Source organism: Hyaena hyaena, unplaced genomic scaffold (assembly GCF_003009895.1).
Source record: "Hyaena hyaena isolate Hyena2069 unplaced genomic scaffold, ASM300989v1 scaffold_551, whole genome shotgun sequence".
Classification (NCBI taxonomy): domain Eukaryota; kingdom Metazoa; phylum Chordata; class Mammalia; order Carnivora; family Hyaenidae; genus Hyaena; species Hyaena hyaena.
In genome coordinates this window covers 448,657-470,862 of record NW_024081183.1, presented here as the reverse complement: position 1 = coordinate 470,862, position 22,206 = coordinate 448,657, and the positions used below count along the sequence as shown (strand labels likewise).

At 56.2% G+C, this 22,206-nt stretch overlaps 2 protein-coding genes across 2 annotated transcripts in view; one reads left to right on the top strand and one right to left on the bottom strand.

Moving 5' to 3' along the window:
- The first annotated feature begins 820 nt into the window (after nt 1-820).
- COL9A2 (collagen type IX alpha 2 chain) lies at nt 821-16,096 on the top strand. The gene is made up of 32 exons (XM_039255935.1): nt 821-942; nt 2,151-2,225; nt 3,452-3,487; nt 3,574-3,636; nt 4,660-4,713; nt 4,836-4,871; nt 4,978-5,001; nt 5,334-5,387; nt 5,727-5,780; nt 5,887-5,934; nt 6,108-6,164; nt 6,252-6,305; nt 6,582-6,635; nt 7,030-7,083; nt 7,173-7,226; nt 7,351-7,404; nt 8,943-8,996; nt 9,416-9,469; nt 9,703-9,756; nt 10,730-10,774; nt 11,152-11,205; nt 11,799-11,852; nt 12,154-12,207; nt 12,293-12,364; nt 12,639-12,674; nt 12,767-12,811; nt 12,902-12,934; nt 13,129-13,275; nt 13,509-13,563; nt 13,891-14,079; nt 14,884-14,961; nt 15,310-16,096. The coding sequence occupies exons 1-32, from the start codon at nt 871-873 to the stop codon at nt 15,507-15,509; spliced, it is 2,067 nt and encodes a 688-aa protein (XP_039111866.1). The 5' UTR covers nt 821-870; the 3' UTR covers nt 15,510-16,096.
- Nucleotides 16,097-20,139: 4,043 nt separating this feature from the next.
- Nucleotides 20,140-22,206, bottom strand: part of ZMPSTE24 (zinc metallopeptidase STE24) — a 41,285-nt gene continuing 39,218 nt past the window's right edge. The window contains 1 exon segment of the mRNA XM_039255953.1: nt 20,140-21,872. Within this exon segment, the coding sequence (XP_039111884.1) occupies nt 21,648-21,872 (225 nt within the window). The 3' untranslated portion in view covers nt 20,140-21,647.

Sequence of the window (22,206 nt, the reverse complement as noted above, 5' to 3'; positions counted from 1 at the left end):
TGCCCTGAAGAAAAGGCAATAGAAGAAGAAAGAAGGCTGGACGGTGGAAGTGGGGGCAGGGAGAGCTTCACCGAGAGAATGGCCAAGGGCAGCTCCTGGAGCCAACAGCCTCCTGGGGGTGGGAAGGGTACTGAAGAGGGGCTGGGCCCCACTGGTGACCTCCAAGAGACTGCTCTCCCAGCTGGGGCTGAAGCAGGGAGGTGAGAGCGAGATGAGGGAGTTTGGAGGCGAGGCAGTCAACTCCACTGCAGAGTTAGCGGGGCGGCAAGAAGGAGAAGGTGGACGGGGGTATTCACGAGATGGCTGATCCAGGACGGGCTTTGGTAGAGAGGAGGCGAGACTGCGTGTGAAGCTGAGCGAGGCGGGTGGGGGGCTCTGCTACAGACAGGGTCTGCAGAACCTAAAACTCGCTCTGGGCCTGGGCGCTGGAGGAGAGAGGAAGCACCCAGGCCACAGCTCGCAGGCAGAAGGGGCTGAGACCCGGCCAGCGATGGGGCGCGGGCTGCGGGTCAGGGGGGAAGGTGCGGGGCCTTGGAGGTCAGCCTGGAGGGGGACCTCGGACGGCCCTGGACGGCCTCCCGGAGAAAGGGGACCGCGTCTCAGTCCTGCGCCGCCGCCGCTCGTCGGATGGGCAGAGGGTGGGCACTGGCTGCGGGACGGAGCGGGGCGGAGCTGGGCGCAGGGCGCCGGCCTCCCTCCCCCGGCCCTCTCAGGTGACAGACCCCGCGGGCCCCCGCCCCGCCCCGCCGCATATCCCTGCGGCCCTGCCCGGCGCGTCCGACAGCAGCCAGCGCCGCCGCGCCCGGAGCCTCCGCGGGCCGGTGCGAGCGTGGACCCGGGCACCCGTCCTCCGCGACCCCGCCGCCCGCCATGGCCGCCGCGGCCGCCCCCCGCGGCCTCCTGGTGCTCCTCCAGGTGCTCGCGCTCGCCCTGGCGCAGATCGTAAGTCCCGCGGCCGCCGCCACGCCGGCGCCGGGGTGCGGGGAGCGGGGGCTGCGGGGCCCAGGAGGCAGCTGAAGGACTCGGCCGGTCTCCCCGCTCGCCTGACGCCCCCCTGCCTCCTCCCACCCCGCTTCGTACGGCCCCGCGGCGCGCGTCCCCTCGGTGGGTGCGCACGGGGGGCGCGTCCAGGCGCCGCGAACGGAGACGGGCGAGCCGGGGAGCCAGAGGGACCCTGTCGGGAGCCGCTCGGCGCAGCCTGGGAGCCGGCAGCGTGGCCAGGAGCTGGCGCCGGGTCCTGGCAGCCCCGAGAGCCCAGGTGGCCGGGGAGACAATGGTGCCCATTCACGGGGCTCGGGAGCCTCCGCCCCGCCTCCTCTCCGGGGGCCCCGGCTCCAGCCAGACGCCGCTCGGCCCCGCCGCTGCCCCTCCGCCTGGCTCCCACTCCCGCGCCCCCGTCCCGCTGCCGAGGGCCGCCGGGGGTGGGGGTGCTGGTGGTCTAGCGGGACCGGGGCGCGATGGGGCCAGGCCCGGGCACCAGCCTGGCACTTCTCGGCCAGGGGAGGGCGCGGGCACCAGGCAGACGCGGGACCCCTGCCTCGGTCGGGACTGGCCCCCGTACGAGGGCAACCCGAGGGAAGAGCGGTGCTGGGAGAGGGGTGCTCTGAGGGGAAGGGAGAACGGGCCTCCCCTCCCTACGCCCCCTCTCCCTGCGCCTCCCCCACTTTCCTTTCGAACGAGAGAGAGGGGTACCTACTCACCGCGTATACCTGTTGTTCATCTTAAAAGAATAATACGAGCAACCACTCACTGGAGCCAGCAGTCAGCTGGGCACCGCCTCGCCTACCATCTGCGCTTCACTTGCGCCGTCGGCATCCGCATCTCTTCCCCGCCGCGACGGCCCCAAGGGCGGCGCGGTCCGGTGGAAGGAGGCGGGCGGACGCAGCCCGGAATCCTGGCTCCACCGCTTACTGTCTGCGCTCATTCATAATCCTTCAGAGCCTGCTTCCTCAACTGCAGACTGGGGCTCCTAATAGTATCCGCCTGACAGTTGTGAGCCTTCCAAAAGACGGTATAGGCAGTGGCACACAGTGCGGGGCACACTAGGTTCTCAATAAACGCACGCGCGCAGCCTTCCCGGGGAGGCTGGCGGCTGGGACCCCCTGCTCCCTGCACAGTCTCAAGGCTGCGCCCCTCTGTGTGTTTTCCAGAGAGGCCCGCCCGGAGAACCTGGGCCCCCGGGCCCCCCGGGGCCGCCGGGAGTGCCTGGATCCGACGGCATCGACGTGAGTCTCCGACCTGGGCCGGGAGGGGGAGGGAGGCCGCGGACAAAGGCGAACTTTGTGAGCGGCGGCGGCGGTGGGGAGGGAGCCCGGAGATGCAGCGCCCCCTGTTGTCAGTAGGCGGCGCCGGCCTGCGCCACAAGGAGCCCGTTTGTTCTGGCAAACCTCAGAACTAGCGCCGCGACGCGAAGCCCGTTATAGCCGCCGGCGGACAAGGGGCTGCTGTTCTGCCTGCCGGCCGCAGCTCACAGCGATTTCCCCCCCGCCCCCCACTCTCCCTTCTTTTTGGGGGTGGGAGACGCCTTAACCTCTCGCCCTGCCCCGTTTTGGGGGTGGGAGACGCCTTAACCTCTCGCCCTGCCCGCTGGCACGTCTGCATGCATCTTCAGGGTGGCTTGGGAGCCTTGGTCAGACCGCTGACCCGCTGAAGCCAGTCTCCTGTCTCTCCCTCTGCATTTTTTCTCCCCGATTTAGAACGACCAGGGCTTGTTCCCTGCTCTCCCCAGCACGGTGAGGGTTAAATGCCTCATTCAGGAGGCTCCCCCAGGAGGTCAGCTCCATGTTTACCCATCTGGACAGACTTCTATTCAACCTGGCGGCCCCCACCCTCCAAACACAGGGCGCTGGGTCCCTGCCAGACTTTCTGGCCGCTGCAGGCCCTGAACTGCCTGCCTATAACCCCACAGGCGCTGTCTGTCCTCCACCATGGGCCCTTTGTCACCGGGGAAGGAGGTCCTTTCTACTTTAGGAACAGATTGGACCGACCCTCGTCATAGGCCCTCTTGGTCCTTGCTCTTGTTCCAGTCTCTTCTTTTCCTGACCCCAATCCAGAAAAGGGCTGCTGCGCGCCCAGCTCACCTCCCCTTCATGCTTCACTGAAGGTCCCAGGTTTCCCCCACACTTGCCCAACTCCAAGAGGCGCCCACTCTCTGAGGTGACTTGGAGCCCACAATCCTCTATCTGCAGGTCTTCTAACGGGCCCCTTACCAACATCCGAACGTCTAGAACCCAAAAGCCTATTGACAGCACCTCTCCAACCTGGCTGGGGTTGGTCTCAATCCATCCATGATTTTTTTTTTTTTTTTTGAGGGAAAGAGCTATTAAAAAAAAAAAAAAGCAAGCAAGGCTGAGGGGACCCAGGACAGAAGAGAAGAAATTGAGGAGAGGGGCATGTAGATTTGGGGTAGCAAGAGCCACAGGGTGCTATCTAACCAACTCGTATCTTGCAGGGTGACAAGGGGCCCCCTGGGAAAGCTGGGCCTCCGGTGAGTGCTTTTTTTCCTCTTTGACCTTTGACCCTTCTGATTCTTGCCCTCCTCTGGCTAATATGTGCCCCACCTCTGTGTTTAAGGGACCTAAGGGAGAGCCTGGCAAAGCGGGGCCGGACGGGCCGGACGGGAAGCCCGGGATTGATGTGAGTTTCTGAGTGCCTGGTAGAGCCGGTTAGGGTCCACTCACTGACCTCCCGAGTCCAGTTCTGGCATCTTCTCTGCTCTTCTGTTCAGAGCGGGGCAGCAAGGTGGAGGCTACAGCTCTGAGTTCCCTTCAGCTCCCTGTGACTTGTGACCTCACAGCCACCCCTGGAGCATAAGTCACAGGCATATGGGGTCCAAAGAGGGGTTCTGTTTATCTGTAGCAGCTGGATTTAGTCTCACATTTCTGGCCTCTGAGTAGCGGATCGAATGCTCTGGATGGCGCTGTCCTTTCCTCCTCATTCCCTTCCCTACTCCACCCCGTCCCAGCCCCAGGAGCAATGCAGGAGAGGAACATTATTGGTCGATACCACAGAATTCCCAGGAGCCCCCAAGGTCACAGGCTCCTGGACACAGAACCATTGAGTCAGTCACCTGATTGAGGAGTACACTTGGGTCAGCCACTGAAAGATGGGAGGAAAAAGAAGCCCCATGAGTTTGCCTTTACCCTGATGGCTCAAGAGGGGTCGTCATGGCTACAAACAGCCACCAGGGCCCCTGCCAATTTTCCACAACCTGCATAGATTAAGGAGCACCTTGCCTTCCACTGGCATCTTGGTTCTCACATCCATCCAGAGAAGCAAACATGATTAACCCATTTTGCAGATGTGAACACTAAGGCTGAGAAAAAGTTGCCAAGAGCAGACAGACATCAAGAAAATGGCCAATCCAGACCTACATCTAGGTCTTCTAGGCTCCTAAACTGGGAGGTGTGAGGCCCATGCAGACAAACCTTGGGGGCCTTGGTTTCTTATCTTTCATACGAGAGTAATCCTTTGGCCCACCTGCCTTCCAGGGTTGCTGTGAGAACTGGGGGAAGGCAAAGCAAAGTGCTGAGGTCGAGTGGCCTTCGTGGAGTGGGAGGCAGCTTGGGTCCATCCAGGAGAGACTTCAGACCCTGCCCTCTCCCGTGGTTCAGGGAGCAGGTTTGCCCTTTGCTGATCTATCTTCTCTTTCTTCTTCAGGGTCTAACTGGAGCCAAGGGGGAGCCTGGCCCCATGGGGATCCCTGGAGTCAAAGTGAGTGACCTGATGGGAACTCAGCTTGGGCAATCCAAGGGGGTGGGGGTGGGGGGCTGTGGTAGAGAGTAACAGAGACCTAAGAGACCCCAGCCTCTGACCCTCTCCCATTGCCCCTGCAGGGCCAGCCCGGCCTCCCAGGTCCCCCTGGCCTGCCAGTGAGTATGAGAGCCCGCAAGGGCTTCAAGTGACCCTTTGTATGGGGGGGGGAGGGGGGACTTGCAGAAAGAGCCATGAATTCAATCTCCTTTTCTTCTGTTCCAGGGCCCTGGCTTTGCTGGACCTCCTGTAAGTCTTTCTGGATGGGCAGGGTCCCGGGACTCTTAGGGAACAGGAATTACAAAAGGGCTTCCAGGGAACTGGCCATCAAGGGGAAGGGCCGGCACGCCGTGATGGTGTCCAGAACGGGCAGACTTACCGGAGGACTCGCGGTGGGCTCGCTCTGGGCCTGTCTGCTGGCTCTGGGATTCTCTGGCCCTTACGGCCCTAAGTTGTCAGTCTTTCCGAGCTTGGCTCTAAAGTAAAAGTGGGGAAGGGGCCTCTGGGTGCCTGTCCCTACCTTTGTATCAGGGTGAGCGAACCTTCTAAGGCATCCTGGCCAGTGACAGCTTTCCTCCTAGGGACCACCCGGACCTGTCGGCCTCCCCGGCGAGATTGGAGTCACAGGCCCCAAGGTGAGCCCCAGCCTCCTCTTCTCACTCTGCCCCCCTGCCCTCCACCTCTGAAATGGCAAGCTGGTGGGGGGGGGGGGGTCTCTCCGGCAGTTCCTGGGCCTACTTCCGGCAGCCGGGAGCTCCTTCCGGTCTGGGGCAGAAGCCCCTCCCACCATTCCCACCTTGCTGTAGGTCTTTCAGGAAAGCCGAGGATTGGGGCCACCCCCTGCAATTAGGCCTTTTATCTCTCTGTGACCTAGAGGACAGGATAGACAAGCCAGTAGCAGGGACTGGAGGAGGGGGCAGAGTGACCCTGGCGGAGCCGGACAGGAGTATGATTTGGGCCCCTCTTGCTTCCAGGGGGACCCTGGACCAGAGGGGCCATCGGGGCCCCCGGGGCCACCTGGCAAACCGGTAAGTGTCCTCGGACTTCCCGCATGGGGAAGGACGAGAGTCTTTGGCACAAGCCTGAGGTGGGAGAGGGTCAGGTCGGGCTCCATCTCCATCTGCCTTCTCCCAGGGCCGCCCGGGCACCATCCAGGGTCTGGAAGGCAGCGCGGATTTCTTGGTGAGACGTGGCCCTGGGGCGGGGCTAATGTGGGGAAGGGGTGGGGCCGCTTGGGACGTAGAGACAGGGGGATGGGGAGGGGCTGCGGCGCGAGGTTCGAGGAGGGTTTGGGAGATGGCAAGGCGCGAAGCACAGGCCGGTGACCACACAACCTGACGGGATTGCCTTTCCAGTGTCCAACCAACTGTCCAGCGGGCGTGAAAGGCCCCCCAGGGCTGCAGGGAGTGAAGGTGAGCTACTGGCCCAAGACCTTCGGGGTGGGGGCAGAGCAGCTGGTTGGAAGGGGACCTCACACCGAGTTCCCTCCTTCCCTTCAGGGGCATCCTGGCAAACGCGGGGTTCTGGGAGATTCTGGTCGCCAGGGGAAGCCCGTGAGTATGAGGAAGACAGGGCTACAGAGGTGTGTGTGCAGAGGGTCTCACAGGGACCGCCCCTTCTTCACCCCTTCTCCTTCCCCTGCTGGCTTCTGGGGACTGAGCGGAGAGGCGGGAGGCCCAAGTACTTTCTCTTTGCTGGGCCTCCATTTCCCCATGGGTTCTAGGGTCCTTCCTGTCTGCTTTTTCTGGGAAGGGGATGGTGTCTTTGGCTGTCTCTATGTCTTTCTCTCCATCTGCCTGCCCGTCTGATCACTCGTTCCTGCCTCATAGGGTCCCAAGGGAGATGTGGGTGCCTCTGGAGAGCAAGGCATCCCTGGACCGCCGGTAAGGAGCGCTTCTCCCGGGGGCCCCTCTCCTAATCCTAGGGGATCTTAGTGGAGCCATTCCCTTGCTCCGGCCTCCAACCTGTAAAAGAAACACCTGCGTCCGGTTGGCATGCCTCTGGGTGGAGAGAGGGAGGCTGAGGTTGTCAGAAATTGGGGGCCAGGAACGAAGGCTGTCAGCCAGAAGACTCAGCTGGGGTGCAGGTTTTGTCACTGTCCCCTTGAGTGACCCTGGTGAGTCCCTCCCCATCTCGGAGCCTCAGTGTCCCCTCTCTGAGATGGGGACTATGCCGCCCGCCTCAGAGGGGCATTGTGAAGATCGCGGTGGGGGTCAGAGAAGGTATCGCAAAGTGGGTCTTGAAATTGCCATTGCTGTCATTCTTCTGTCTTGACAGGGTCCCCAGGGCGTCAGGGGCTACCCGGGCATGGAGGGACCCAAGGGAGAGACGGTAAGTAAGTCGGGAGTGTCCTGCAAGGGCTGTCATGACCAGGCCCCTGGGGTCCAGCCGGGACTGACTGTCACTCTTTTCTCTCCCAGGGTCCCCGTGGGTACAAAGGCATGGTGGGTTCCATTGGTGCTGCTGGGTCACCGGTAAGTGTCCCCTTGCTCCTCCTGCATGCCTGCCTCCTCCAGGCCGGAGCTCCTGGGGCTGCACAGGGAGTGTGGCTCTCGCGGAGCCCACGTGACCTGGATGCCTGTTTGTCCTTCTGGCCAGGGCGAGGAAGGTCCACGGGGGCCGCCGGGCCGCGCGGGGGAGAAGGGCGATGTGGTGAGTCCTCAGCTACCCTTTGTCCAGCCATGGTCCCTGGGGAGTACTGGGCGGAACTCAGCTCCACCCGAGGCCTGTGTGTGAGTGTGTGTGTGTGCATGCATTACTCTGTGTGTCTATGTGAGTGTGTGTGTGTTACTCTTTCCGTGCGGATGCATGGGTGTGTGTGCATGTGTTGCTCTGTTTGTACGGCTGCGCACGGATGTGTTGCTTTGTGTGTCTATGCAGGTACGTGTGTGTGTGTGTGTTACTATGTCTGTGTGAATGCATGGGTGTGTGTGCATAGTTACTCTGTGTCTGTACTTTGTGTGTCTGCAAGTACGTGCATGTGTGTGTGTGTGTTACCCTGTGTGTGTGCAGGTGAGTGATCAGTGCAGGGCAGGAGCCTCTGTGCTGGGAGCCCAGCCACCCCACCCCACCCCCACTGCTGCAAGCCCAGCCTGTGCTGATCAAATTCAATTTGGGAGAAGGGCATCAGATCCAGGCCCATGCTTGCTGGGGCCAGACAATGAAATTCCAGCAAATCAGCCATGGGACTAATGGGATTTGCTCTATATCCCAGTTCTCTTAACTTTTTTTAAAAAAGTTAATAGACTATTCCTTTTGAGCAGTTCTGAGCTTACAGAAAAACAGAGCAGAGTGTAAACTTTCTTAAAAGTTTTTTATGGTAAGTTTTTAAGCACACGTAAAAGTACAGAGAATTATACACTGAATCTCTATCTACCTGTTTCCCCAAATTGACATTTTGCCCTTCTCAAGCCACCACTTTGTTGTTGGTATTTTATATTCTTCCTTTTTTTAAAAAAGAAATTATTTACTTATTTTGAGAGAGAGATAGGTTGAGTGGGGGAGGGGCAGAGAGAGAGGGAGAGAGAGAATGCTAAGCAGGCTCCATGCTCAGCCCAGAGCCTGATGTGGGGCTCGATCCCATGAACTGTGAGATTATGACCCGAGCCGAAACTGAGAACCGGGCACCCAACTGACTGAGCCACCCAGGTGCCCCTGTCGTTGATATTCTCAAGCAAATTCCTCAACATCATGTCATTTCACCCCGAAATACTTGTCTATCTTAAAAATAAGGACTTTTCCTCTAATGATAATATCATTCATTTTCATACCAACAAAATTATCCATTATTCCTTCATATCAGTAAATATCAGTTATTCCTTAGTATCAGTGTATGTTCAGTGTTTCCCAATTGTCTCAAAAATGTCTCTTCAGGGTTCTTTTTCATATCAAGACCCAAAGTCCACACATTGTACTTGGTTGTGTTCTTTCATGTAAATGGAGCTCAGAGGCCAGGTGAGGTCTCAGTGAGTGCTCGTTCCTTCCCCTGCCCTTGCCCAGCCCAGCCCAGTCTCTTCAGCTTGGTGCTGACCTCCACTTCCTCCCCGCTGGGTCCCAGGCCCCTCTTCTCCAGCGCCTGCACAATGTGGCCTGTGCCAAGAGGGACCCTGAGAGCTGGAGGTCACTGTTTTCAGCTGCTCCCCTCTCTGATCAGCATCCCAAAGGTGACCTCATTTCTATCTACTTTGTAGGGCAGCCAAGGTGTCCGAGGACCCCAGGGAATGACAGGCCCGAAGGGAGCAACCGTAAGTGTCCCAGGCCTCCCCAGATAGAGAGCGAGGTCAACTCTGTCCAACCTCTCAGAGGATGAAGAACCTGGGATTCTAGACTGAGCTCTGTTGCTGCCGGTCAGCGCTGTGACCTTGGGAAATGCCCTCTCTCTGTGCCTTAGTTCTTTCCCCTGTAAATGGGATGGTGATGTAGCAGAGGTTTGGGGAAGCTTGTGGCAAGCTGGGACACTTGTCATCCACACAGAGGAAGGACTGTGGCCCATCCCCCAAAATCCTCTCTTCCCATTTCTGCCCCCTCTCTCAGTTGGCTGGTGGGCATTCCCGAAATAACCAGACCCACTTCCTATTGCAGCTGTCACCTAGGGGGACATGTGCGGGTGTGACATGGGCGGGTGGCCTGACCCCAGGCATCTCCCCGCTTTCCTTCTGAGCAGGGCCCCCCAGGCATCGATGGCAAGGACGGGACCCCAGGCACACCTGGCATAAAGGTAGGAGTGGGGAGTGCTGGTGGAGTTGGGGGGTGGTCAGGGTCCCTCCCAGCTCAGGCCCTGAGTCTCATCACACTGATCCTGGAGGCCTAGGGGCCTAGGATCCTCAAGTGTGTCATTGCTGCATCCCTGCTTGCCTTTGGGCCTCTGTTTCCCTACCTGCACTTGGACAGAAGCCATGGACCCTCTAGCTGGAGCTTTCACTTGTGTCTCTGGTTCTCCGTCTCTCCCAGGGCAGTGCGGGGCAGGCGGGACGGCCAGGAAACCAAGGCCACCAGGGCCTGGCGGTGAGTATGGGGTGGAGTCCCGGGGGCGGCCCCATGGGCAAATTGCTTCCCCTGCTCAGTGTTGCCCACTTCCCCATGGTGGCATGAGTGGCTGATGAGGTGGAAATCCACACACCCAGGGATCTTGCTCTAGCCCTTGTCCCCACCCAGCCCGGGTGCCAGCCATCACCACCTCTGTGGCCTCTGGCCTGGCTTAGGCCTCATCATTTGAATGGTTCCTCTAGCCTTCTCTTTGACGCTTCTAGTTCTCCATGTTGGCTACTTCCTGCTAAGGCACTTTCCATGGCCCTCATTGCCTCCAGGAAAGTCATTCCATCCAGTCATTCAAGAAATAGTGACTGAGTCCCCAGGGCACACTGAGAGGCAGAGAAAGTCGTGAATGGGACAACTACGAGGCTTGTCCTCACAGCTCATTTTAGCATTCAAGGCTACCATAATCTGATGCCACTGTACCCTTCCATCCTCACCAGCACTGCCCCTCTGTGTCCTTGCCTTTCTCAACATTGCCTTGGCTCTTCTACCCCCACACCTTCAGGCCTTTGCAGGTGCTTCTCCTTGGAATGCCCTTCCCTACCTCTCTGTGCCTTCTCACCATTCAGGGCCACCTCCGTCTCATACCTTCTGGAAGCCCAGTCCACAGGAGCCCCCCTTCCTCCCTGCTGGAGGCGCTGAGGCCAAAGCCTGATAACATGCCCATGTGCAGGCTGTGTTCCTGTAGGCATTCACATGTGCCTTTGAACACAGGGAGCTCCTCTTCTCCCCAAAGACTATAGGCCCCTCTGTACCCCCGTCTTCTCCCACCAGGGCTCAGGGCACAGTCAGTTTTGTGATGCCATGGCTGGGCCTTCTGTTCAGATCCCATAAGCCAGGGCTGAGAAAGGGAGGGGATCTGGAGTCAGAATGGGAGGTAAAGCAGGAGGCGCCTGGGCTCCCCAGTGCCAGGGTGGAAACTGATGTCAACTTCTTTCTCCAGGGTGTGCCGGGCCAACCTGGGACAAAAGGAGGCCCTGGAGACAAGGTAAGGTGACTTCAAGCTGGGGACAAGATTGGCTTCATCTGAGCAAAAGAGCCTGGGGTCAGGGCCCAGGGGCATGGCTAAAAGACCCTAAGGCCCAGGCCTCACCCCAGGGTTTACGACAGGGCCTGGACACAAGTCTCTAGGGCCTAAGCACGTCCTTTCTGCCACTTCCCCCAACCATCTGTGGAGACAGAATGGCATGGCTCCCAACCAGAGGAGAAACCAACAGGAAAACCAGTGGACTCCAGAGGACCTGACCAAGAATACCTTCTCCCCAACTCACTTGGCTCTAGATTGTTTAGGGTTCATCAGGCTTCTCCAAGGTCAAAAGCTTGACTGTCCCTCCCCAGACTGACCTGAACACTGTTTTCCTGCAGGGTGAGCCAGGCCAGCAGGGCCTCCCTGGATTCTCTGGTCCCCCTGGGAAGGAGGTGAGTGCCCCTCCCCTGACACAGGGCTCTTGCATTAGTCCCCCTCCCAGGCCTGAAGACCCTGCACTCAGCATATGCGGCCTGGGTGAAAGTGTGGCGTGAAGCCTTAGTTTGGGGGCCCTGAATGCCAGTCTGGGGTGTGCCACTGACCCAGGGAGACTCCCTTTCTCCTCTCTGGGTCCTTGTTTCTCTATGGACAGTGCAGTGATGGTGGGATTGGTTCTGCTCTATACGGGTATGACATCCTCAGATGGCCAAGTTGACTGGGGCTAAGAATCCAGCAGAGCCATTCATTCATTCATTCATTCATTCCATAAACATTCACCAAATACCTGCAACTGTGTTAGATGCCGAGAGGGTCTCTACTCAGATAAAGTTGACAGTTTAGTGGACAAACAGATATTAAATAAATGATCACGTGATGACTGACCACAACGATGTAGGGTCCTACTGAAGCAAAAGGACAGGGATCCGAAGAACAGGGGATAAATGATGAAATGAATTAGCTGAGACCCAGGGAGGGCAGGGGCCAGCCAGCTGTGGAAGGAAGGGATGCACCGGCCTTTTGCTCACTCCCAGTTTCTGTCCCCCAGGGAGAGCCAGGACCTCAAGGAGAAATCGGACCCCGAGGCATCATGGGACAGAAGGTGGGCGCCTGGCACAGTGGTCCCTCCGAGGGGGCGCCTGCAGCAGCTGGCACTGGACCCAGGATCTGGGTTCTGTCAATGGCTCCAGCACCTGCCTAGTCCTGCCCAGCCTTGTGGGCCTTCCCAGCAAGGGCCCCAGTTTGCTGGTCTGTAAAGTGGAGCAAAGGACCTCAGTGCTGGTGTGGAGGAATGGAGGGCATCCTGACCAGCAGGATCTGGGGTCTGGAGGTGGGGGGGGCAGTGCCCGAGGAGGGGGTGCCCCTACTGATAACCTGTGTGTCATCTTCTCTTTACATTTCAGGGTGACCAGGGTGAGAGGGGGCCGGTGGGCCAGCCAGGCCCTCAAGGACGGCAGGTTAGTGGAGGCCTGCTGTGATGGCCAGTGGGGGCATGTCGGGACACCTCAGTTGATTTACTACTCTGGATTCTTTTCTCCTCAGGGCCCCAAAGGCGAGCAGGGGCCTCCCGGAATTCCAGGGCCCCAAGGCTTGCCAGGCATCAAGGGAGACAAGGTACCAAATGGGGCTGGAAAATATCTGGGTTAGAGGCCTCAGGACCTGGGGTGGGGGGTGGGGGGTGACATGGAGCTCAGTTATGTCCTCCCTGAGCGCTCCAGGTCTTCGTGGAGGGGGGGGGCGGGGGGGATTGTCAGGCGGGTTGCAGGTGGCCCTGGGGGAACGGGAGGAGCTCTAGAGGGGTGTGGCGGGCCCGGGGAGGACCCCGCTGCGAACCCAGCCGTCCAGGGAGAGGGGAACTCACCGAGTCCTGACTCCCCGCTTGCTGCAGGGCTCCCCAGGGAAGACTGGCCCCCGAGGCGGCGTGGTGAGTACCAGCGCCCTCCCTTCCCCCGCGTCCGGGCGGCGGCGGCGCGTGGGGGTCCGCCTCTGCTCTGACTCGCTGTGCTCCATTTGCAGGGCGACCGGGGGGTGGCCGGCCTCCCGGGAGAGAAGGGCGAGAAGGTGAGCTGGCTGCGGGGGTGGCGGGGGAAGGGGAGGGGGGCGGGCCCCGGGGCTTCAGCGCCCCGTGACCCGGTGTCCCCGTGCCTGCAGGGCGAGTCTGGTGAGCCAGGGCCCAAGGGACAGGTGAGTCCGGCTCCTGCGACACAGCCTTCCTCCGGGCCCACCACCCCTGCCGGGGGATGGCCGCTCCACCCTCCTCCTGCACCCTCCCCTCCCCTTCTCCTCTCAGTCCACCCCCTCCTCCTCCCACTCCCCTTTCTCCACCTCCCCTGCGTGTGCGAACTCTCACCTCCGCTCCGCACCCCTGCCCCACGCAGCAAGGAGTCCGCGGAGAACCCGGCTACCCGGGCCCCAACGGGGATGCGGGGGCCCCGGGGGTGCAGGGCTACCCCGGGCCCCCGGGCCCTCGAGGACTGGCTGGAGACCGAGGCGTGCCGGGACTGCCGGGGCGACAGGGCGTGGCGGTGAGTCGGCCCCCAGGAGTGAGGAGTTTCCGGGTAGGAAATCCCTTGCGGGGCGCTGCTGATCCCTCAAAGGCTGGGAGTCCCTGGAGCCAGCTGGCCTCCCCGAGGCCCCACCTCGGACAGCTTGGGGCTGGGTGCGGCGGGAGGGAGGTCTGTGCGATGCCGCAGATACTTCCTTGGGAGAATGGGAGCCGGCCAGGGGCTTCCTCCTGGAAGGCCGCCTCTGCTCACAGGGCCGAGATGCCAGTGACCAGCACATCGTGGCCGTGATGATGAAGATGATGCAAGGTGAGGGCGGGGGCAGCACCCCCTCCTCCTCCCAGTCCAAGCGCCACCCTTCGGGAGCTGCTCCGCTTGGCTCTGCCCTGGGGTCTGCAGGCCCGACCCCGGTGCTCATTCCAGCTCTGCTTCCAAGAGGCCGGGGACCTATGTACATCTGTTCTCGCTGGAGCTTTGACTTCCTCAAACCGCGAAGGAACGGGAGATTAAACACCGGGCTTTCACCTCTGCACACCTAGGGGCCAGGCTCGCAGGGGACGCTCTGCCTCCCCGTTTCACCGAGCCCACCCCCATCTCACAGACCTCTCATCTCCCTCCTTTCCTCCCTCCCTCCAGAGCAACTGGCGGAGGTCGCTGTGAGTGCCAAGCGGGAGGCCCTGGGTGCGGTCGGGATGATGGGTCCTCCGGGACCCCCTGGGCCTCCTGGGTACCCAGGCAAGCAGGGACCCCACGGGCATCCTGGCCCTCGGGGTGTTCCTGGCATCGTGGGAGCTGTGGGTCAGATTGGCAACACAGGGCCCAAGGGTGAGTGCTGTTCTGTGGTGGGTGTGGGGGCTGGGCAGGTGTGGAGGGCCGAGGCCAGACCCATATTGGGTTAAGGGTTGTGAGGGCTGATGGCCTGGCCTCTTGTTTTCTCTTTCATCATCCCCACTCTGCGGATAAGGTACACTTTCCTCCGCCCTTTCAGCAAAGTTTTCCAGAAGTCATGTGTGACTCCTGGGCTTGCTTTCTCAGTAGAAAATTGATGGAAAGGAATGTACTATTTTATAGCTTGAGTGGTTTTTTGTGTGGGGGGGGGATGTTGTTATAAATTTGCTTAGTGGCACCCCATAAACATCCTTCCACGTCTCTGGAAGCGGGGAGGTGAGTTAGCAAAGTACTAGAGCATGCAAACCCGAGAGTCACAAGCCAGGTGTCTGTCCAGACTCTGCCACTTTCTCCTTATAGACTTTGGACAAGTTACCTGATAATCTCCCTGGGCCTTAGATTTATCATCTGTAAAATGGGGGATGTTAATAACAACCACCTCCTAGCATTGTCCTGAGGATTACATGTGGAGGTAATTTACGTAGAGCTGGCACATAGTAAATACTAGCTATCATTATTATTAGATGCTTTCCTGTAATGAACTTGATCAGCTGTAGCCTTCCATCCTGTCTGGACCTTCCTTTACTTAACCAGTTCTGCAGACATTTCCAACTTTCCCCTCTTAAAAACTAGCATAAAACAGCAATAATTGCTGTGTGTGAAATAGAAATGAAATAGCAACCGAAGTAGAAAAAACAGCCTCCAGTTCTGAAAAATGAAGGCTTCTTTCTTTCTCTGCAGGAAAACGTGGAGAGAAGGGTGACCGGGGAGAGATGGGTCGTGGGCATCCCGGGATGCCTGGGCCCCCGGGGATCCCAGGTAAGACCTTGACCCTGCCCAGGGGCAGTTCTGTCCCTCAGCTCTGGGACTCCGGACCCTCAGATACTCGGGTCTCTGCACTGGGGAGCTCTTGGGTGGGGTCCGGCTGGGAATGGGACAGCTGAGATTCTGAGGACATCCTGGCTTGTAGCAAAACGAAGAGGCATTTGCTCCCAAGATTCACTAATTAGAAGTTGGGCGTAATGGATAATGCGACTCTCAGAATCCATCTGGGGCAGTCCCTTTTTCCTGGCCTCATCCTTGACCTCATCCCACCCCAGGGGACTTAGAATCCTGCAGCCAGCTGAGACAGGAGGCCCTGATGTCTTGGTGTTCTCCCTGTCACAGGACTCCCTGGCCGGCCCGGCCAAGCAATCAACGGCAAAGATGGAGCTCGAGGGTCCCCAGGGGCCCCGGGAGAAGCAGGCCGGCCAGGCCTGCCTGGGCCCGTGGGGCTGCCGGGCTTCTGTGAGCCTGCGGCCTGCCTTGGAGCCTCAGCCTACGCCTCTGCACGCCTCACGGAGCCTGGATCCATCAAGGGGCCATGAGCATGAGGCCGGGACAGAGCCCGGCGGGCATCCTGGGGGGAAAGGACTGGGTTCCCTCTGGGTGGACACACTCCCCCTCCCCCCATCCCTCAGCCCAGGAAGCCAGCTTTCCCAGGACCTTCCATCTGGGACCCAGGAATCCTGAGAGAAATTCTAAAATATGGGGTAAGGAAAGGGAGGGCACTGGAATGAAAAGGTGAGGCCAAGAGCCAGGGCGAGTGTCACTGGAGAGTCTTAGCTCTAAGGCAGACGGGTGGCTTTCCTTCCTGGAGCGTGACTCAGAAGTTACCAAAACAAATGTCTCCTTGATCTGTGCCATCTTCCAGTGGCCGTCTTCTTTGGGGCAGGTGGACTGAGGTCTCTGCCCGTCCCTGATCCCATCTTCCTCCCCTGGACTTGCTGGGTGACGGCTGGTGGGTGACTCCCAAGGTGGCCATCCTTAAGCCAACCCCACTATTGCCTCCCTGCCTCCCTCCCATCTGAGTATTTAAACACCCATCTCCCTTCTCCCCCCTGCATTACCCCCTCCCATCCCCACCCCTTCCCGAGATCCATCCAGACCTTTCTGTAAATAAAAGCCCCCACTTGGGTACAAATAGGATGGGAGTTTCTGGGCCGCCACTGTCTGGGGAGGGTGGGCAGGGGCCCCTGAAGGGGAGGCACGTTTGAGGATCATCTGTGGGAAGAACCTGGGGAAGAACGGGACGGTGACCTGCTGTGTAACTTTGGGCAGATCTCTTCAGCCATGTCCCAGCCCGGCACACCCAGCGTCTTGCCAGGGCCCGGTGCACAGAAGGTCCTCCGTGAGACCCGGTACCCACAGCGGGCTGGCCTGGGGTAGTGAAAGATCCAAAGACTTGGTTTTTGTCTTCAGGGGTTCCCAAGTCTGTGGGACCCAGATCACTAGGGCAGAGGTGACAACCACTCACAACCACTTTCACTCGGGATGTCTAGGGGAGACTGGCTCAGATCTGATCTGTGCCCCTCACAGCTTTGTAGGCCGGCAAGGCCGCCCCGGCAGCAGGAGCAGCAGGGAAGGACATGGCGGGTACCTCGGACTCGTGCAAGGATGGGAGCTTTTGATTTTCAGGGAGTGACCGATCCTGGTGCTCCATTATTGATTTGGGCATTTTCCCCCCCAAATGAAACATTCTACTGGCCTCAGCCCCCCAAAGGCACAGGACTCCAGCTTGAGGTCTAAGCATTTGCCGAAGCCTGGACCCTCCTACATTCACCCAAAACTTGGCGCTAGTCCCCACCCAAGCCGGGGCACCTTCTCCTACGAACAGCAGGGCGGAGAACTCCTCTCACTAGCCCACCCCCAGTCCTCCCTCCCCTGCCTCAACACACACACCCACCAGTGACATCTCAGTCCCCTTATCCCAAATGATGGACAAGGTGAGGTAGCCGCAAGGGCCACAGGGGTGGCTTTGCCCTCACTGCTTTAGCAAATCCTGTATTCCAGCCTCCCAGCTCCCCTGCCTCCCCCCAGGAGCCCGCCACCGCCACCTCTGCGCTGCTGTGGCTGCTGGAACAGGCTCAGAGGGGTGAGGGGAAGGGGAGCAGCAGGAGGTGTCATACCTGGTGGGGAGGGGGTGCCCCCTTCCCTAAGCCAAGTCGCTGTACTTGTCCTAGGCCCTGAAGCCTTGGGCTTAGAGCACCAGTGTACGCCTCCTGGAGGTTTCCTCGTGTACTGGCTCTGGGCTCTTTCCGTGTCCCTCTGCAACTTTCCAGAGACCGGGTCCACTGGAGGATTTCAGTTACCACTGTAACGGGATGATTTTCAATCTTATGCAGTCACACCTCATTCACACTGATGGCAGAGAGCCTGCTTGGGATTCTCTGGCTCCTCTCTCTCTGTCCCTCCTTCACTCACGCTGTCTCTGTCTCCAAACAAATAAACAAACTTAAAAAGAACCGCTACAACTGGAACTCGGGAGATAAAAATCTAGTGCAACAAAATGGAGTAGGAACTCAACCCCTCCTGTTTGCAGCCAGGAAAAGGGGGATTCAGGAAGCCTAAAAGGAGTACGAAGACAGCCCAGCTCCTTCCCTGAGGCCGAGTAGCCTCTCCTCCACCAAGGGGCTTGCGAGGACTCTGGTCCCAAACCTAACCGTGGTAGAGCTCCAGGAGTCTGGATGATGGGATTTTTGTTTCAAGTGATTTAGTAAATCACGAATCTTTCAACCCCGATGGCCAGCGTCCAACCCATGCTGCTAAAATCAACGGTGACAAGGGCTTTCAGCCAGCGCTCTGGTGGTTTACTGACAAATGGGGTCTCGAGTTGGCTGCTGGGTACTGGGGCATTTTCTGAATGGTTGGGAGCTGCTCTAAAGGATTGGGTGGGAGCAGAAATATTCCCAGGATAAATGGTGGGCTTGTTTCTTATCCACAGAACAAAGCTTCTATCGGTGATAGGACCCACAGCCAGTTGCCTTGGTTACTGGGCCTGTCATACTGCTCGTGAGGTGAAAATGAACCAAAGGTAGTGGATCTAGCTCTAGGTGGATGAGGAGAAATGTGTCCTCTGCCTCTTTGCCCACCCTATGTGATAAGCACCTCAATCTCAACCTGTCCAAAACTGAAGTCATTCCCCAGCCCCCAAACTGCTTCTTCATCGTACCCCAATCTCAGTGACTAGTTCTACCATCTACCAGGTGCCCAGGCCTGAAACCCACATCATTTTTAACTCCTGCCTTTATCTCCAATGCTAATGCATCACCAACCCTGTCAATCTCTCCTTTTCACTCATTTGTTCAGCAAATATTCATTCATTCTACAAATACTGTTGTCTCCCCGGTTAGAATCCAAGCGCTATGAAGGCAGTTTTGTCTGTCGTTTTCACTGCTGTAGCCTCAGGGCCTTCAACAATATACAGTATTTAACAGGAACTTAATATATATTAGCTAAATGAATATTCTTTGTGATAAGATCCATATGCTTTATTATGGCACACTAGCCCCTGGGGGCTGGCCCATCTTCCTCTTCAGGCTCATTTCTCACTCCTAACTCTGCAATTCCTAAAGGCCCCATGTTCTCTTGTTTGTATACCTGCTGTTGCCTGGAATACCACCACCATTTCTTTAGCTGATTCCTACTCCTATTTCAAAACTTGCTCATGTCCTCTAGAGATCCTCTCCTCCCACAACTGCCAGCTTCACCCTGCTCACTGGGCATGGGTGGTCCTGGTTTCACAGATTTTTAGAAAATATGTGGGCATCTTCCTATCTGTCTCTGGTCAAACTGTTCGAGAAATCCTGCTCCCTGGAACCCGTCCTGGATAAGACGATCCTGGGCTTTCCTATCCATGCTGCCTCAATAAGATGGTACCATTCCACTACGGGTTGTAGCCGCCTTCCCACCAAACTATACACAAGTTACCTTTTCACGTCGTTATGGTCTTGAAACATACACTTTGGGACACAAGTTCCTTGTAATTTTCTTTCTATAGCACCTGGGACGGAGCTTAAAAGCCCTCAGGTAGGACTCATGAAGCTTTCTGCTAATGATGATAAAACACCCAAAACAGTCAAAGTTACATAAAACACGTATGTGCTGAAGAATCCAAAGGACTGATGAAGAAGACCAAGTGGAAGCAGGCTTCCTCAGCTAGGGGAATGCTACGTACAGGATTAAGAATGACAGGAAAAATATAAAGGCCAAGGGCAAGCTGGCACCATCACTGGAACGAAAATTTTTGAATTAATCCTAGGAGTTCTGCTCCTATCCTAAACAGAGGGAAAATTTACTAGTAGCTCTCAGACTCTGCAAAGGCCCAAGATTGATAAAGGCAGTCAGTATATACTCAGGGCGCCTCAGTGGCTCAGTTGGTTAAGTGACTTCAGCTCAGGTCATGATCGCACGGTTCATGAGTTCGAACACCACGTCAGGCTCCGTGCTGACAGCTGGGAGCCTGGAGCCTGCTTCAGATTCTGCATCTCCCTCTCTTTCTGCCCCTCTCTTGCTCTCCCTCTCTCAGAAATAAATAAACATTAAAAAACATTTTTAAAAAAGACAGTCTATACTCTACCTCAGCAGAGACTTTACCTTATTCAGAGATCAACACTGCCGAGGTCCTGCCATTTCACCCGAGGCCTTGATCTGCTTTATCCTGTGTCCTGTATGTCCACGAGTATTAGGATACACAGTGCCACCTCCTTCCTCAGCTCGCCACTCCACTCTTGTCTCTGACTAGTCAATACCTAGGGAACCCACCAGTGCTACCCAGCCATGCCTATGCCTCGGCCATCCATAAACTGGAGGTGACTAGGTCAAAACAGTCACATAATAAGAAGCTAGTTACTGGTGTGACAGGTAAGGGAGCCCAGAGAGGTAGCTGGAGCAGACCAGACAGGCGCGAGACAATCTGAGCTGATGGAAGTGGAGGAGTGGTTCCGAACACAGCTCCTGAGGAACCTCAAGAAGCGGTGGCACTCTGGAGGGGGGCTGGTGGAAGGGACAGAGAGGGCCGTGCGCGTCAGGCACGGTGTGGCGGTCGCGTCGCTCAACAGTCCGGCCGCTTCTTCCTGCTCTTCATGACTAGCCCTCGGTCCCTCTGGGGTAACAAACATACATCTAAGTAACAAATGGCACACGATTTTGTCAAATTACAGACAAAGTCCATCAATCTGCATTTGCAATTTTTAATGTTTCACTTGTGCAGAACTGAAATGTGTATTTAAAGGCACAGAAGGAAGGAAAGGCAGTTATCACAGCGTGAGTCCACAGATAAAGAGTGCCAGATAAAACCTTAAGACTGCTCCTCTTTAGCCTTAGGAAAATAAATAATGCAGTACTAAACTAGCTTTATTTTTATTAGATTTCCATGTAAAGGCAGTACCCAAATAGCAGCCGAGTAAAAGACTTTCTGGCCAGGTACCAAAGATGCACAGTTGATCCACGTTGGGATGAACGCCCGGAAAGAAAACGTTACCAGAGGGTGCGAGCTCTAGGCACAAAGTAAGTTCTCATTCAGAAAGTGGACAGAGATTTGAAGCAGTCAAACACAAAGAGCTTTGAAAACTGGAAAAGGAATCTGTTGTCACGTTTGTTTTGAAAATAAAAATTAGCTGCACATCAAGAACTGTACTTTTCAAAAATGGAATCAGGCCTGATTAGTACTTATGACTTCCTGATAAAAATTACAAAAATAAAAATGGAAACTCTTCTGTTCTTGAAAGAGATATAAAACTATATATTTTTTCTCCTGAAACACCATAAGAGAATCATCAGTATTTCACCCTTACATCTCTTAAAATGTCCTTTTGTTCTTCTCTCCACATTCCGCCCCTTTAAAAATAGCCAAACCTTTTCAACATGGCAACTGCTGCTAATTGAAAGGATGCACTGTTTACTGAATGAAAGAGTATAAATAAGGAAAAAGCTGAAATGTTCTGAAAAATGCTAGTTTACCCCATAATGAGATCATATCGGCCAGGTAGAAAGATAAAGGCAGAGACTTTCCTGAAAACAAAAACAAAACCCAGGGATTGAAAACCTTCTGAACATAATTTCTAATTTCGAAGCTCCTGATTGGTGTGAAGCAAGAGAGGGAACAGAGAATTTGATAGAACAGAACATATTTCTAACTGGTTTCATATAAATCACATCAGCCTTACCAATTATTATCTTTCTTCCTTATTTAAAGCACTGATTGGCCAGGGCAGATCACAAGAACATGGAAGTGAAAACAAATCTCAGCTCGGGTCCGAGCACAGTGATTTGGGACCACCGTCTCACTCCCTCACAGAGAACACTGGGCAGCATACCCCTTTTAAACATAGGCCCCCAAACACCTTATATGCACATTCCACCTAAGTGTGTGAATAAAACAAGTTCTGTATTTTCTCAAATCATTTTAAAAGTTGATGGTAAAATTAGATGCTCGAGATAAAACCATGCCTTTAAAAACATTAAGCCTCAAAATTTCATCCAGTGTTTTCAAGAAACGGATTATTAAAATCATTTTTGAAATGAGATATTAAAGGTATTTAAATCTGGGTTTTTCTGTACTTAATAATTTTCCTTAAAAAAACAAAAAACAAACAAACAAAAAGGTTTAAAAACATCAAGAGCTGGAACATGCTGCCAGGACAGAAATAACCGGAAATGTCTTCAAGTCGCCGACCCTGGGCACCTCAGTCTTGTTTTGTATTTTCCAAAGCTTGAAGCCTCTCCAGTAGTGGAGGGTGAGAATAATGCCACATTGAAAACAGCCAGTCCGAAACAGGAAATCCCAAGTTATCTTTGTTCAGTTTGATTAAAGCAGAATATAAGTCTTTAGCTTTCCCAAGTTTCTTGGCGAATGCATCGGCTTGAAACTCAAATCTGCGGCTTAGGACTGTTAGGCAGAAAGAAAGAACCTGAAAAAATAAACAGAAGGGGTTTGACCACTGCCCACCTCTGCGGCCACTGACGGATGCACGAGCAAGGCCTGCAGGGGAAGGTCAGCTTGGGATAAGAGAAACAGCAGGTGCACAGGAAGATCACTGGTATTCAGGAGACCTAGGGTGGGGAATTATTATAAATTGAGACTTTTCCTCTGAGCAAACAGATCAGAAACAGATCTATATTCCGAAGCAATGTTATTCTTACCATAAAAAAAAATACTAATTTTTAAGACTGCCATGCGCAGCCACTGATGTAAGCACTTTACGTATTCCCCAATAATCCTACATGGTAATTAGTCTTACTGTT